At 45.4% G+C, this 17932-nt stretch overlaps 1 protein-coding gene across 4 annotated transcripts; it reads right to left on the reverse strand.

Annotated features, from left to right (window-relative positions):
* Positions 1-10441: 10441 nt before the first annotated feature.
* HNRNPA1 (heterogeneous nuclear ribonucleoprotein A1) lies at positions 10442-17808 on the reverse strand. Of its 4 annotated transcripts, XR_014469788.1 has the most exons (11): positions 17651-17808; positions 17122-17238; positions 15212-15358; positions 14921-15131; positions 14744-14836; positions 14536-14658; positions 14209-14454; positions 13970-14128; positions 13742-13818; positions 11655-11733; positions 10442-10510 (listed from the first exon to the last, which is right to left on the reverse strand). XR_014469788.1 is itself a non-coding variant. In XM_083169547.1 (10 exons), exons 1-9 carry the CDS (start codon positions 17663-17665, stop codon positions 13748-13750), a joined length of 1182 nt encoding a protein of 393 aa, XP_083025673.1. In that variant the 5' UTR covers positions 17666-17808; the 3' UTR covers positions 10442-11733; positions 13742-13747. The 4 variants fall into 4 exon arrangements, 3 of the variants coding, with proteins under 3 accessions (XP_083025673.1, XP_083025674.1, XP_083025672.1); XM_083169547.1 differs by having other exon boundaries at positions 10442-11733; XM_083169548.1 differs by lacking the exons at positions 10442-10510; positions 11655-11733 and adding an exon at positions 13280-13593 and having other exon boundaries at positions 14539-14658.
* Positions 17809-17932: the final 124 nt, after the last annotated feature.

The following is a 17932-nucleotide window of genomic DNA, read 5'->3' on the forward strand; positions in this document are numbered from 1 at the left end:
TCTGTAAAGCGCTGCGGAATATGTATAAGCTATATAAGAAACTGTTAATAAATAAATAAATAACTAGGTCAGCAAGCATTAGATCGACACCACTAGGTCAACATGCAGGAAGGTCAACATGACTGAAGCTCCACATGGGTTAGGTTGACACAAGCATTAGGTTGACATGGGGAAGGCCGACAGTCAAAAGGTCGACATGAGGTTTTTTACTATTTTTGTGTCCCGAATTCCGACACAGTCGACATGGACACTGAAACGTAGCACTGCGTCCCCTTCACATGGCTTAGTACGCTTAGCACACTATTTTATTCTCCCACCACGCCCTAGTAGTGGATGGTAGGGCATGAAATATCACCTGTCGGCTCAAAAGTGAAAAACCCCATGTAAACCTTTTGACTGTTGACCTTCCCCATGTCGACCTAACCAGTGTCATCTGGCCTTCCTGTATGTTGACATACCTCCCAACATGACCCATGCCAGGAGGGACAAACTAGTACTACTCTGCTGCTGGACTTTCCTCTTAATGTATGATTGTCATCACCTGTGTAGAACAGGTTTACTAATAAGAAAATACTCTGTTCCTGGACTTCCCTGGTAATGTAGGATTGCCATCACCTGTGGTGAAACACCTTTCTTATCAATTACCTAGCTCACCACAGGTGATGGCAATTATACATTACCAGGGAAGTCCAGGAACAGAGCATTTACTTCCTCATGGAGAGGGTCAGGTAGACAAGTGTCAGATTGAAGCTTGTTGGCCTTATTAAAAGCACATATGCAGAACACACTGCCCAATTAATCTTGAAATAAAGATATCGACAGATCAATTGATCTGTCGATATCTTTAAAGGTGTGTACACACGCATTTATTTACTTTCGATTCACATTCGATTTCACCAATTTTACTACCTTTCGATTTGGCCTTTGCTTTCCATTCGATTTCACATTTGATCTGCACTTTAGCATTCGATATCGAATTCAATTTGCATTCAAGGCACATTGTATGCATTTAATTTACTGGATCGAATTCGATATTTCCTTGCCTGCACAGTCTATTTTTCTTTTCGATATAGAGAAAACGGGAGCGCGCATCAAATCAAATTTGCTTCTAAATGCTGGAAAATACACTACAAATGGATACATTTGTTAAATGGATTTAACCTATTTATCTGAATGACCACTGTCTTGTTTTCTGGTGGGTTTTGGAGCAATTTTCACATTACCAGATAGTTGGTCCAACCAGATATATCTTTAGGTGTGTACCCAGTATAAGTCTGTAAGTGGGAGAACCAGTACAGCAGTGAATTAAACACGAAAATGTCAGACAAACGTCCAAAATATACCAATGCATATTTGCACTTCAAAACATTTCAAGCACATTTGATTACAACCTTATTTCAAGCTCTGATACATGCAAAATAATCAACCTTAATATAGTCTAGGGCCCTCCAGCTGTTGTTGAACTGCACATCCCAGCAACAGTTTGGCTATTTGGCCATACTAAAACTGTTGCAAGGCATGCTGGGTAGTGTAGTTCAACAAAATTTGGAAGGCCGAAGGTTTCCCATCCCTGGTCTAGAGAGTTCTGTGAGTAAAGGGGTATACACACGGGGCGATTTCAGACCCTTTTCTAAGCGATCTGATAAGATCGCTTAGAAATGGAGCAGGGACCGCTCCTTGTGTATGTCCTGCAGCAATGTTGATAACACCCATAGGGAAAGTCAATACTTATACTGGCATTCCCTAGATGGCAGGGCTTTGCCTATTAAAAATAGCCCCGCTTAGCGCACAGCATCGCAGTCACTGGGTGATCGTGCTGAAGCACTTTTCTTTTCCTAAATAGCTGGGTTGCCTTGTGTATGCAGTGTTTAAGAACTGTATCCACTATACTCATACTTGCCTACCCTCCCGCTGCCCCGCAATCCCCCTCAACCCTTCCAGTTTTTGTGATCCCTCCATTCAGGGCCGGTGCTAGGGTGTCCGGCGCCCTCCTGCAAACCATAAATTTTGCACCCTTTCACATTGCCATTGCAACAAGCTGCAGCCAGATTGTGGGAGCGTATGCAACATGCGATCCTATGGAGGATCTCGGGTGCATGTACATGTATGCATACACCATCTCAGTGCTGTGTCCGCAAAATGTTGCACGCACTAAAGGTGTCCATACATGCTACGAGAATCGCATACGTTATGGGCTAGATCGCATCACACGGCTTGCATGCAATGTATGTGCAATGCGATCTGAAAGCAGTACAAAAAAGTATGTGCAGCACATACTTTTTGTACTGTGCGATGCGATGCCTGCTGGAGTGCACATCGCATCGCACGATGCTGTTGCAGCGTGTATGGCCACCCCTCTCGTGACTGAGGGGGAAAGGAGGGGAGAGATGGAAGAAGAGGCGATGAGATAGAGGGGGCGGAGTGTTGAGGACTGGCAGTGGCACAGGTACAGCACACTGAGAAGAGGGAAGGAAGGGGAGTCGGCGCTGCTGCCTGTTCGTCATTTGATTGACAGCTGACAGGCGCAGGGAGCAATGGGTAGGGGGTGGATCCGGACATGACATGTCATCCAGGCATTCACAGACAGCACTACATGCCTCAGCGCAAGTGTCCGTGTCCAAACTGCCACCCGCTGTCAGACAGGCACTGCAGGCGGCGTGCAGGCTGTGTGCACTCGCAGTGCAGGTAGCAGCTCTTTATACTGCCGCCCGCCCGCTGTCAGACAGGCACTGTGGGCAGCGTGCAGGAGGCAGTGACAGTGAGGTCTGAGGCAGCTTTAGCAGAGCAGGGAGGGAGACAGCGCCTTTTCAGCATGGCGCCTCCCTGCTTTGCAGGAGCTGCTGAGTGGGAAGCGCCGGCCCTGCCTCCATTGCAATCCAGACTGCGCATGCGCACATGTCTGGAAATGGCAGGGGTCGGCATGTACACGTGAGGTCACAGTCGGGGTAGCAGTGGCCGTTCTGCTGTGTGTGCACGCACGCACTTACAGGAAGTCTCTGCATCAGGATGACAGAGGAGCTGGAGAGCCGGCAGCTAGGGCTCTGTTTCACTACAGCTGGCCCCGCCAACCACACACGCACTGAGCAGGCTCTGGCTCTGTGCATCTGCAGTAGGGATGCCAATCCTGGGGCATTTTTTTTAATCCCGGAAATCGGGATTGAAAGATGCTCAATCCCAGGATTCCAAGGATCCCGGGATTGGCATCCCTAAAAGAAAATTGCCCTCTGCGCCCCCATACCGTGGGAGGCCCGGCGGCGAGCAGGTTCTGGCTTTGGGTATGATGTGGGAGGCCCGGCGGCAGCCTGCGCAGCATGACCTATGACCGAATCACGCTGCGCCGGCAGCACGCCGGGTTGGGACCAGCCAGGCAGTGTCTGAGCAAGTGCTCAGACGCTGCCCGGCATTAGACTGCACATGCGCAGTCTAATCCCGAAATCCCAGATTAGATACTCCAATCCCGGACATTTTGGGGCCAAATCCCGGGATCCCAATCCCAGGATTGGCCACCCTAATCTGCAGATCAGGCCAGCCCTGCTCTCCCTGCTGAGATGCCTCCCTCACCACGCTGCCGGGTCCCTGCACCTCCTAAGAAGATAGAGCAATACTGAAAGGTATAGACTGGGGGAGGGTTCTGCTTAATGTGAGGGGGGCTGTGTGTAATATAATGTAGTGGTGTGTACAGACTGTAATATGGGGGGGGGGGGGGGGGGGATAGCTGTATGTACTGTGTAATATGGGGAGGGCTGTTTTCAAATGGTATATAGTGGTGTTTGTACTGATAGTAATACGAGGGGCTATGTGTATTGTAATATTAGGGGTGCTGTGTGCTATGTTATATGGTTTTGTGTGTGTGTGCTAAGAGTAATATGTGGGCCTGTGTGTGTTGTAATGGGGGGTGGGGGTGCTGTATATAGTGTAATATAGTGGTGTGTGTACTGGGTGTAATATGAGGGGGCTGTGTATTGTAATATAGTGGTTTGTGCACTGGGTGTAATATGGGGGGGCTGTATATAGTGTAATATAGTGGTCTGTGTACTGGGTGTAATATGCGGGGACTGTGTAATGTAATATAGTGGTTTGTGCACTGGGTGTAATATGGGGGGGGGGCGGGGCTGTATATAGTGGTCTGTGTACTGGGTGAAATATGTGGGGGCTGTGTAATGTAATATAGTGGTTTGCGCACTGGGTGTAATATGGGGGGGGGGCTGTATATAGTGTAATATAGTGGTCTGTGTACTGGGTGTAATATAGTGGTTTGTGCTCTGGGTGTAATATATGGGGGGGGGGGGGGGGGGCGCTGTATATAGTGTAATATTGTGGTCTGTGTACTGGGTGTAATATGCGGGGGCTGTGTAATGTAATATAGTGGTGTGTAATCAAGGTTGCCTACAATTTGTGAATGAGCCACCTGCTGCCCCGCACTTTAGTTTTAGTGTATTGCTCCCCTAAAATACGGACTTGTGGATGCGCAAGTCCAGAATGCCCGGAGAGAGGGGAGTGGTGCCTGCATTGCTGGTGTCATGACTGCCACTGCTAGGTTCTGAGGGGTTCGATTTATTAAGCTTGGTGAAGTGATAAAGGGTCTGGTTTTTATCACCGGCCAATCAGCTACTAACTGTGACCTTACAGGCTTGGTTTGAAAAATTACAGGTAGGAGCTGATTGGCCGGTGGTAAAAAAAACAGACTTTATCACTTCACCGAGCTTAATAAATCTACCCCTGTGTAGCTGTTGCCACAGCATATGGGAGTGGAATGGTTTGTGTGTGCAGGCTGTCGGCAAATTTACCAGCGGCAGGAGACCAGGTGCTGTGTCAAGCTGAGCTGCTGCTCCATGTTGCTGATCTGTTTTCTCCTGCAGTGGACCCCTGCACCCAGCGAGATTCTGGCGGGCGCCAACGTCAGCTGCCCGCCACCTGCATCACCAGCAAATTATCATGGGAACACCAAGGAAATGCAGGGCGTTCCCATGGCCGCGACCACGGCCCACCACCCTATGTCCCCACCTGCTGTGGAAAATTCTACCAGCTCAAAACTCCCTGAAAATGATTTTCAAAAGTAGGCAAGTATGACTATACTCAAGGCAGAACCATCACTCAAAGTGGAAGCATCAGCTTGTATGAGCTGCCGACAGATGGGAATCGGGTCATCAGACAAGCAGATGGGGGGGGGGGGAGCGCTACAAAGCCCCTTGTGGGCAAACCACAGGTTCTATTCTCCCTCTATGGGTGTTGTGGACCCCCATGAAGAAGAATAGCTCCAATAAATCAGGATCCTGATGGTCAGGAGGCCTTCCCGCACCAGTTACCCAGAGTGGCACTAGGAAATCTCCCAACTCAGTTAACAAGGAATGGCTACCACGTATGTAGCTATCATCAAAGTAAGAACATGTACTGGGTACTGTATACTAGGAGGAAACCTGATGTGGAGACAATGCCATTATGAGGCCAATAGAAGTATTATGTAGGGTACACACCAGGACGACCTGCTCACGATGCACATCGTGAGCGGGTCGTCAGTGTCTCGTCCGACCCGCTCACGATGACGCGGGAGGGCACGACCCGCTCACGATGTGCACCGTGAGCGGGTCCGATCCGATGGCGACCCGCACCCGGTTGTATGGTCGTCATTGAGATCCTACCTGCAGCAGGTAGGATCTCAATAACGACCGACCGACCCGCGGGACCGCGCATCGGATCGGAATCGCTCCACACCAGCTCAGAAAAGGGCCCAATCAGCACACAATCTGCATCCAATTGATCGGAATCGGATCTAGATTGTGCTGATCGGGCCCTAGTCGTCCTGGTGTGTACCCAGCATTAGCCTAGGAGAGAACACCAGTAAGATCAGAATCATGTTTATTGGCCAGGTATCTTTGTGTATACTAGGAGTTTGATTTGGATTGCTGTGCAACAGCCGTTTAGGTAACAGTTAAACAGTGACAGTACAGATATACATAAGACATACAGGTATACTCTCCATGTGCCCTTGGGGATTGTAGACGCAGGGCACATATATTTGCTGGGCTGCACAGCACCTAGGCAGCTATCAGCAGCGCCACTGGTCATTGCAACAGACAGGTAGGTAACAATATAAGCAGAGACAGTACAGTTATCACACAGGGAACACCTACCCACCGAGCTGCACAGCGCCTAGGCAGCCAACAACGGCACCACTGGTCATTGCAAACAGCCAGGTAGGTAACAGTTAAACAGGGACAGTACAGTTTTAGGTTGCTATGCAGTGAGACACAGGGGTACATATGGCTGAGTGGCACAGTTCCTAGGCAGCCATTTGCGGCACAATCTTGATCATGCTGCTCAAAGGCAGCAGTAAAAATAATACTTTTATATAGCACTTTTCTTACATAGCGGGCACACCCTGCCAGCTTGTTGCTGGCAGGGTGTGCAACAGTGATGGTACAGCATACAGGCGGGGTGGAGGTACATGGTACAAATCATGGTAAAGAAACAGTAAACAAAAAAGTAATACATAGCTTTCATCAGCTTAGCGGCTGGGAGAGATGGTAATTGGTGAAAGTAAAATGATGCAATGTATGGGTGTAAATGGGCATACACAGGTAGAGATCTGTGATAAGCAATTTTGCTGGTGTCAAGATCTCCCATGGAGAGCACATACACGCAGATTTGTGCTAAGCAATTTTGCTTAAGCAAAAAAAGCCGGGTAGTGGTTCAGAATGAGAGATTGCAATCAGTATCTCTCATTCTGTACACATAAGGGGTGTACACAAAGAGCTAATTTGTGCTATTTTCTAAGCAATCTGACTAAATTGCTTAGAAAGTAAGCACAGATCTCTCTGTGTGTATGCTCCGAGAGATTAAATATCTCTTGCTAACCAAGTCAGTACATGCAGTCCCAATCTAGTCAAATTGCTTAGCAAATGACTGCAAATCTGTCTGTGTGTACAAAATAAGAGATACTGATCGCAATCTCTCATTCTGAACCATTACCCTGCCTTTTTTTGCTTAGCAAAAATCTCTGCATGTGTATGTGCTCTCCATGGGAGATCTTGACACCAGAAAAATTGCTTAGCACAGATCTCTACGTGTGTATGCCCCTATAGAGATATTTGCAGTCATTTGCTAAGCAATCTGACTAGATTTTGACTGCATGCACTAACTAAGTTAGCAAGAGATATGTAATATCTCGGAGCATACACACAGAGAGATCTGTGCTTACTTTCTAAGCAATTTAGTCAGATTGCTTAGAAAATAGCACACATTTGTTCCGTGTGTACACCCCTTAAGTCCAAACTCCAGTTTCCTTGCTATTGCCCCGTCGATTAATAACCACACTGGCACTGACCAATAATAACCAGCATGCTGGTTATTATCGGTCAGGGCCAGTGTTCTCACTGGAGAACACTGGCCCTGACAAATCGCTCAGCGTATAGCGCTGCATAGCACCGCATGCTGAGCAATGAGAGTGTTCTGAGTGGTCTAGCATAGCTCAGAAACCTCTTCGCCTGGCGTCGCCCCGTGTGTCCACGTGCTGGCACATCGCTGGCCGCCAGAAATGGGCGGCTGGAGATGCACCAGCAACACTAAGGCTGGCTGTCTGTATACACACATATAGCGCTGTACACCTACATACACACATACAGTACAGCGCTGTAGACCTATATAGTTTATACACACATAAAGAACAGAGCTGTAGACTTATATACACAGCACTGTACAGGGACACACATGACAGGCAGGCACAGGGCGGAAGACTCTCACCCCTATCTCCCTAGCACAGCCATCAGGGAGTGCGACATTCCAGCCTGTACAGGAACAGGCAGGGGATTCTCACCCCTCTCTCTCCCCAGACTCCAGCATCCTGGCAGCTTGTAACGACTGCATCAAGTGCGGCTGCTTACGCCAGGTGACGCGATTATGTAAAATCGCTCAGAAAGTGGCTATCGCTGTGTGTGTAGGGCCCATAAGAGTGCATCTATATCTAAATAAGGTTTGTGGCAGCACAGATGGTGTAATGCAGGAGTGGGGAACCTGCAGCCCCCGTAGCCGGTCTGAGTGGGCCGCCCACTCGCCCAGCAGCTTTGCCAGGAGTCAAGTACAGGGGAATTCTCACGAGAGGTCAGTAGTTCTCCTGAGATTCCTCAGAATCAACAACGGATGGAGACTGTCAGACTTATTTGCAGCAGGACAATTTGTAAGAGAAATTTTTAAATACAAACGGCCCTTGGCACAAAAGGTTCCCCACCCCTGGTGTAATGGTTAGCATTACCGCCTCACAGCACTGATGTCATGGGTCAATTCCCACCACAGCCCTAACTGTGCAGTTAGTATTTTCTCCCCATACTTGCATGGGTTTCCTCCCACCATACAAAAGTATACTGGTAGGTTATTTGGCTCCCAACAAATTAACCCTAGAATATCTGTGTGCATGTGAATATGGATTTTGAGCGCCACTGGACTGATGTGAATGTTCAATACTCTCTGTAAATCATTGGAATATTTGTGTGTTCTATAAGAAACTGAGATTTCCTACAACTGACCCAAAATTCTGGTAACGTATGACACTGCAATTTGAACATTTGCACCAACACTGGGACAGACACTGGTCATTATGCAAAATGGGTAAAGCACAAGTATTTAACACAAAGTTTTGCTCATTATCCAGCATTTGGTTATTTGCTCCTATATGTTACCAGATTTTGTGTTCCCATCAGATACATTTTTATGCGTGCACAGCTTAAGACAAATTACAAGATAGGAACAACCCTGACAAATTAAGTGTTAAGTAACCCAAAAGTGTGTAAAGTTGTTTCATTGTGCAATAAAGTATCTGTTGCTATGTTACAATAGAATGGATAGGTGAGATTTAAAACCTGCAAGTATAAAGCCATTGCTTGATACTACGCAAAGCCAAAATACAAGATGAAAATGGCAAATACAAAAGGAAACTAATTTAGTAGTATAATAAATTTACTGTACACAAAAAGTTAACTGCCTGAACCATTTTCTTGGGATGTAGAATGAGTGTCTAAGAAAATAGCTTATCATTCTTAAGATTAAAAAGGTGGCCATACATCTACAGATAAGATTGTCAGATAGGGCTGGTTGGAACAAAATCACAGTAATGGATGAGCGCAAATGCATTTGCTTTGAATTGCTGGAAAGCTGCTACTCATCCATTACCAGGTTTTTGTTCCAACCAATCTGTAGATTTATGCCTTACATTGTAAGGCATGGCTACACATTTGGGCCAGGAATGTTTTTCTAGTTATATGAAAACAGTCATGGAGGGTAGTTGGGGGTTAAAAGTCACAAGTAAAATGCTATTGCTGAAGCCTGTATAAATCTGGGTACTTCTTTAGTTACATGGCTGCCGATATATCGGATGCGATATTGGCCGATCCAATTTTTTTACCTGTTCATAACCCCACTATGCATGGAGTTGATTTTATATAGTGTGGCGAGCGCAGCAAGCCCTACGAGGGGACGTGGATTACTGCACTCACCACACTATATAAAATCAACTCCATCCATAGTGGTTATGAACAGAAAAATAAAGGATGCATTAGATCAGCCGCCATGAAACTAAACACGTACCTAAATCTGTAGTATAGAACCACAAACAAAGACCCCTTTATTTGGTGTGATCTAGGACACTTGCCTACAGATGAAAAAGTGAGATCAGACTTAAATAACTTTTGTTACGTTAATGTTCTTTTTGGGGGTCGCAAACACCATAAAAGTAATATATTTTCTTCTAGATCAAGTCTAGTGCAGAGTTTACGTCAGGGCTGGGCAATTGCGGCCCTCCAGATGTTGAACTACACATCCCAGGATGCTTTGCATTAGTTTTGCTATGTGGCCATGCTGAAACTGATGCAAGGCATGCTGGTATGTGTAGTTTATTAACATCTGGAGGGCCACAATTGCCCAGCCCTGGTTTACGTGCTTCATTCAATAAACCTCAATGTTTGGCCAGACTACTCACTGCAAATGTAGTGCACCTGCTGCATTTTGTGGAGAGCACCACGCTCATTGTTTCCACCTTGCTGAAAAGAACCAGCGAGTGAATACTATAGTGAGCCATCACCACTGCTCAGTCTGGGGCATTGAATACTGGAATGACATGGCAGATCCTGAACTAACTAGCACCTACTAGAAGTGATTACAATGTAATCCACTGACGTCAAACTCATGGCCTTCCAGCTGTTGTAGAACTACATGTCCCAAAATGCCATGCCACAGTTTAAGCAATCCATTGTATAAAATATGTGGCATGGCATGCTGGGGTGTGTAGTTCCACAACAGTTGGAGGGTCATGAGTTTTACACCATTTATAGTGAAAAAAAATATATATATTTTTTTTTCCACAAAACTGTTGCCTGGAGAGTTTCCCACAGCTTCATCCTTCCAGATCTCAATATAGATTAGTAAGTGCCCCCCCTAAAGAACAAGACACTACTTTAATAAAATAAATTTATTTAAATAAAATCAATAAAAACAGCATTTTGTAGAACCACAAGGTCGTCACCTGCAAAAACAAAACAAACAAGATGAGCTTCCTTATAAGTCCGTATTACAAACTTTTACACAGATGCAGAAAAGAAAAATGCTTAAGTACTAATTTATCCAACTCCAATATTCAAAACTAGTTTAAGCTTCCAATACCAGGTTTGGATGTGCAGTTGGTGTATAAACCTGGAGCGTTTAAACTCTCCAGGTTAAAAACTTCCAGGAGGCTTCATTTGCATTGCAGCCACACCATTTAGTTATGCATTTACACATTGAATAGCAGATAGATCAGGCTTGGGCACTAAGCGGCCCTGGTGGTAACTGACAATTCAACTTAGTGGGCCATTCGTCATGCCAATACCCAGCTGTGACTCATACAGCGATTTGGGTAGTTAGTGGACAACATGCTCCCCAATCAGACAGATCAATTTGCAAGTGTAGACCCAGCTTTAGCATCTTTCAGAACCCAGCAAGACTACTGCTACAGTATTATCCCAGCCAGTGTTTAATGCACAGTATGCCAGATTTGGCAATTTACATAGTATAGATTTCACAAATCAAGGTTTAGTCACGCATGTCTAAACTATTGCCCTCCAGCTGTTGTGAAACTACAAATCCCAACATGCCTTGCTGTTTATCAGCTGGATGGCCATGCCCAGCATAAGTCATCTACATCGGCTTGCAGTGGAGCACTGTACAATAAACCCCATTTTAATACACTAAACCAGAAGTTTCCTGTAGTAGACTGGTCCCCAAACTGTACCAGTATCCCTATAGCTGTGTACACGGTGCAATATCTCTGAGCAACCACATTGCCAGCGATTTGTGTGCGCAATAAATCACCAGGTGCATGCTCCTGTGTTCAGCCTCCTAATGGTCACAGGAGCTTGCTACTGCAGTCAGCGGTTTCCCTCTGCGACTTCCCTGCAGAGTCTCCTGTTAATTAGTGCCCATCTCTTGTCAATGACAAGGAGACTGAGCAATAAATAGCACCGTGTACACAGGCTTAGTTTTAAATGTCTCCCGACCAGCAAAGTGCATCAAGCGCCTGTTTAAAACAGTAGTGACCTGGAAAAGATTATGGATATTTGAGGACCATTTCCCAATATTCTAGACCAGTGGTGTTCAAACTGTAAAATAAAAAGCAAACACATCAGTTTTACCTTAAGCATAGTGATTTATGACTTATCAGATATCCCAGTCAAGTCAGGAGCCTGCAGACCCACAGCTAGTCACCGCCACCTGTATGAAGTTTTAACAGTCAGTATCCACTTACAGCTTATTACAGACAATACATGTTAAGATTAATGTAACTGACCTATATTTGGCTGTATTAAGTCTCATACAGCCACATTAGTCTAGAGCCATTAGTATTTAGCTGGTTAAAGACTTGAGGCTTTAAAAAAGCCATATAGATAAGGGTTCTAGCTAGGGCAGTGCATTAGCCTTCTAAACTCTGTACAAGGATTGCTGAAGTGGCCACACTAAACTACTGGTTAACATGGCATGTTGGCCGGAATGTCAAAAGTCTGCCAGACTTCGTATAGAGTAATATAATCTGCAAAACATTCTGAAAGTTTGAGGGCTCAAGCCTAATAGCTGCAAAGAGCCTGCTGTGTGATCAAGTACACATCTGTGCCATAATGGTTACATCTATATTGACTCATATCAAAGTGACATTAAAGTGGGGGCACATAAAGCTATAAGTGTAAACTATACCCCTTTGTATAATATGATTGCAGTTTGACACTGCTAAATCGAAGGATTATATAAAAATCCTCCTGTTGTGTTTCTCACGTTGACTTTCCTGTTCTTATGTCCAAGAGGAGAATTTTTTATTTTTATGCACTTACTGTCAGATTTAGAAGACCCAGCACTATAAGCTTTCATATTAAAAAGGCATGACATAATAAAAGTCTGTTCTTACCTACAAGCAAGGTAACAAAACTGCCCCTCCTGGCTCGTACTGCATGCTAGGCTCAACATGAAGCCCTTTTCTTGTCTGCCTCCTTCCGATGTGCTGATGATTCCCTTTATCTTGCTAGTTGTGATTAGTGTGAGCTTAACTGATTTACTGGATGATCAGCTATTCTCAGATGTAGAAAGACTGGTCTGAGCTGGAGTACATCTTCCTTGCTAGTAGATAAAAGCTCCAGAGACTATTGTCTCAGTTCCTGACTGTCTTCCATCTTGAGGACCAGACTAGCTCATCTCATACGACTTTACAACAGATCTACAGTTCTTCTGAAGGTTTTTTTGGACCACATGCTACACTTAGAACAATTTTAGACCAGGCCAAGCCTATAGGAGTAGGCAACACGAGCCACAGAAAAAGCTTGAGTGGGGTTGTCAGAGATCAGCAACTGCTGTATCACTAAAGTCAAGCATACCATCAAAGCCTCTTATACCTGTGCATAACAACTGGTTCTCCATTGCCTTTAAGAGTGTACCATTTAAGATAATCTGTGCCCATCTCCCCAAAAAACACTATTTAAGAAACTGTCCAACTGAAAGTAGAGCTATGATAGAGTTCCCATAAACTGAAACATTAAACCCAGCAGTCTCCAGATGTAAGACTGAGCCATATAAATGTAAAGAATTAATTTTACACCATTCTCCTCACATAGAGGGATAGGGTTAATAAGCAACTTGTCAAGTTCTTACTATAGGTGGAAACTGTTAACCTAAAGATTGCAGTATAGTTAGCTGCAGCCAAAACTAGTTGTGCCACTAACCAGTTAATCCCTTTCTGCAACAAGCCTCTCCAATGATATTTTGGATACACAAGTAAAAAATGAAAAGGGACACATTTATTGAGTCATGATGCAGTCTTTACAGTTCTTGAACAGTACGAACACAAATTATATAAAAAATCCTATACAATAAAACCAGGGTCTAGGAATGCTTGACACCCCACAACACATTAACTTAAATCTTCATAATTAGTCACGAATAGTCCTGTGTTTTCCTCAAACGTAAAAATGATTTGCTAACATTTCTTCATGTAGCAGCTATGCCCTGCCACAACTGAGCTTGGCTGAATTCAACTTGAGTAGTAACCTGTCGCTTGCCTGGCTCTCCTCTCCTGCTAAGCATTGCTTCCTGTTGAATAATACGAATAAGTATGTTAATCTACATATACTCAATCAGCTGAATTGTAATGGCAGTTACCTATTCTGCATATGACTCTCTGGCAGAACCAAAGTAAAAAAAGATAATGGATTGTTTTACTGAAAAGCCTAAGACCTACCGAGGCTTAGAATCTCCTGCCACCTCCATAATTGCTAGTGCCACTGGACCCTCCACCACCACCACCTCCATAGCCACCTAGAATAAAACAAAGCATGTTAAGACTAAGATGATGGTGAAGAGCCGCTTTCCACTGGAAATTTAGCCCATTGCATGTAACGCACTTGTCTCAACAAGCTGTAATTTTAGAGAGGTGATTAGTTTTAATTATAGATTAGAGAATTCTTACCACTTCCGTAAGGTCCAGAACTCCTTCCACTGTAGTTGCTGCTGCCACCACCACCACCTTTCATTGGTCCAAAGCTGGAGGATGACTGACTGTTGTAGCTGCCAAAGTCGTTGTAGTTGCCACTTCCTGCCCCACTGCCACCACCACCGCCGAAGTTTCCTGGAGGTAAGTGAAAGTATATGTAAATTTGTTTAACTTAAACTAAGCGGCTTTAAAGGCTACAGAAGAACACATCTTACCATTTCCACCACCAAATCCACCGCCTCCTGCGCCACCTCCATTGTTGTAACCATCATAGCCACCGCCTCCTCCACCACCACCACCATAACCACCACCTTGGCCTCCTCCGTAACTTTGGCCACCACCATATCCTCGATTTCCACCAGCGTATGGTGGGTTGCTGCCATAACCACCATCATTACTGAAACCATTGTTGTTATATCCATCTCCTCCACCACCATAGCCACCACGACCGCCAAATCCACCTGTAAACAGGAGTTAAGAGTTTATTCTTTAGTTACTTTGGGGTGTTTTCCCCCCCTACTTCCCTAAAGATCAAAACTTACCACCACCACCTCCACCTCCTCTGCTTCCGCCAAAGTTTCCTCCACGGCCGCCGCCACCATAACTGTCACTTCCACTGAAGCCTCCACCACGGCCTCCAAAGTTTCCAGATCCACCACCGCGTCCTACAGAGATAGAAACAAATTAATATTTGTTTTGAAGCTCAAGAACAGTTTAGAGAGACTAAACAAAATGCAATAAAGTGATTACCTCTTTGGTTGGCAGAAGCTGTTGCCATCTCTTGTTTTGAAAGTGCTTTCCTTACTTCACAGTTGTGGTCATTTACGGTGTGATACTTCTGAACTGCAACAAAAATGCAAAGTTACATATATGCCTTGCCATTGAGTGCCAGTAAAACAAACTACTTTATTAGATGAAGTTACTTACTAACAATCTTGTCAACTGAATCGTGATCTTCAAATGTAACAAAAGCAAAGCCCCTTTTCTTGCCATTTGCTCGGTCAGTCATAATCTCTACCACCTCTATCTTCCCATACTGTTCAAAATAGTCTCTTAAATGATGTTCTTCTGTGTCCTCTTTAATTCCACCAACAAATATCTTTTTAACGGTTAGGTGTGCTCCTGGTCTTTGAGAGTCCTTAGGAAATAAAGGAACGCATTTTATTGAAAACTCGAGATACACAGCTATAAACAGCTTTTATATTAGTAGCCACTCACTTCTCTGGAAACCGCTCTTTTAGGCTCTACGACGCGTCCATCCACCCTGTGTGGCCTGGCATTCATCGCAGCATCTACTTCCTCTGCTGAAGTATATGTAACGAAGCCAAAGCCTCTGGAACGTTTTGAGTTTGGATCTCTCATTACCTACAAAGAAACTTACAATTAATATACATGTCCAGCAAACCCCTGCCACTTTCAATTACATGGCTTCAGTTTTAAATGTTTAGGTCAAGCAAGGGTGGGGACCCTTTAGTCCTCCAGCTGTTGTGTAACTACACATCAGCATGCCCATGAGTAAACTGTTACAAGGCATGCTGGGATGTGTATTAACAGCTGGAGGGCCAAAGGTTACATATCATTAAGTGATAGGAATCCCCCATTTCCTAGACGGTGGAGAAAGGATGCAGATTGTCTCCAGAATGGCAACACAGTAAAGCAACCCTTTCTGGAATTACTAGAGGCCAGCCAGGGCTATTTTTGTGCAGGCTCCAGCAGGAACTGAGGCCCTTATTCTAGTTCACTCTTTCAGACAAAATATTTCTTAGATGGACAAAACCATGTGCACTGCAGGTGAGGCAGGTGTTACTTGTGCAGAGATAATTAGATTTGGGTGGGGTTTTACACCTGCCTCACCTGCAGTGCACATGGTTTTGTCCATCTAATACCCCTTTCAGACAGAAAAATCCCAAAAACCCAGGTATTTCCCGGATACAAAAACCCGGGTACAACTAGGCAGCAAGGGGCTGACCCCCTTTCACACAGGAGCAAAAACCCGGGTATTTCCCGTGTCGACCCCTTTCACACAGAAGCCGGATTTTTCCTGCAAAACTCTGTGTGTCATAAGAATAGGACAGTTTTAAAGGCACACAGAGATGAGGTCATCAAAAGTGGGTGGTGACTGCTCACTGCATTGCATTAACCATGGCATGACACAAGGATATGTTGTAAACAAGTTTTATTGTTTTTATATACTGGAAGGTACATGTTACCTCACATGGCTGTCAGTATATTTGCAATGCTTGAGTACACTGTGGCATCTTTGACTGTCCCAGTCATCTGTTTGCCGATATCCTCCTCCCTCTCACTGCCAGCTGCTTCTACCAGTGGGAAATGCTATCCTTTTTTCAGCTCCCTAATGACCTCAGAAGCCAGCTCCATTGCCATGCCCTCCCAGCCAATCAGAGAAGCCTATCCTCACATCCAATCAGCCAGCACCCCACCAGGAGAGCCAATCAGTGCCTAACAATGTGTAATAATCCCAAAAACCCGGGTCGTTTCCTTTCAGACAGCCGGCGACCCGGGTTTTTGGAATACAGACCCGGGAAAAACCCAGGTAAATACCTGGGTCGAAGTCCCGGAACTTTAGACCCGTGTTGACCCTTTCAGACAGAAGAAAAACCCGGGTCGACACGGCAAGAGCAGGGAAATTCCCGGGTCTTTTTTTCTGTCTGAAAGGGGTATTAGAAATATTTTGTCAGAAAGAGTGAACTAGAATAAGGGCCTCAGTTCCTGCTGGAGCCTGTACAAAAATAGCCCTGAGTATAACATTTGGGGTAAAATTACCTTACCCACTAATAAATACACACAAGCAAACAACTGAAAAAGCACTATTGAGTTATTAAATTGTTATATCAGTAGTCATAGCACCACCAGTCAGTGAAGTTACACTTAACCACCCCCAAAAAAAAGGGGAAGTCTTTTTTTTAAGCCATAAAGGGATAATACAAAAGCAAGTTTAGAATAGGTTATTTAGGACAGGGATAAAATTCACAACAACCATCTGCAAGGCTAAACCCCTTTTGGATTTCTACGTTTGTTCTGCAATGCTAAAACCATTCTTCTTTGCAGAGTATAATCCCACCCCCCCACCACCCAATAAGTTACATGCGATACCGGCTACAGCTTACCACACAGTCGGTGAGTGCGCCCCATTGTTCAAAGTGGTTCCGGAGGCTCTCATCCGTTGTCTCGAAGCTCAAGCCTCCGATGAAGAGCTTACGAAGCTGCTCGGGCTCCCTGGGTGACTGGAAATAAAAATAAAGGCGTTGATACAGTATTGCAGACCGGGGGACAGGCAGCAGCCGCGCGAATACAGGATACTAGGTCACAGTGAGGCGGATGCTGCCACACGCGGGTAGGGCTGGGCCTAGTGACTAGGCCGCACAAGATGGCGGCGGACAAAGGCGGCCTCTGGGAGTGAATGAGTCATGCGGCATAGCGGCCTAGCTGAGCCAGGAGCGGAGACCGCGAAAGGCCATTCGCACAACTAAAGCATTCGCATCGCTACCCGACTACGGCGTGTATAAGGCCTCACATCAAATTCAGAGCCCGAGAAAAAAAAAAAGCCAGAATAAAAATATGCGCGACAACAGGCGAAGGAACAGGGACGACGACACTGCTACCTCCACTGCAAACCCTACGCCGGCAGCCACTTACCTCAGACTTGTGCATGATGGCGATGTTACGGCGTACACCGCAGCTCAGAAAACCAGGACCGTCTTGGTTGGTGTGGGACTGTGGGCAGCAGAAACCACTTATTTAGCTCACATTGGCACGCCCACACATCTCTTCATTGGATACTAGCCATTTCCGCCGCCTCTGATTGGCTACATTGTAAGTCGGACGTTGGTTTTGCCTGAGCCTCCGCCCTCTTCCCGCCCCCAGATTTACGTCTATAGCGACTCGTGCTGCAATTGGCCCAGTTAATGTCAATCACTG

Source organism: Crinia signifera, chromosome 2 (genome assembly GCF_055691185.1).
Source record: "Crinia signifera chromosome 2, ASM5569118v1, whole genome shotgun sequence".
NCBI classification, from domain to species: Eukaryota; Metazoa; Chordata; class Amphibia; order Anura; family Myobatrachidae; genus Crinia; species Crinia signifera.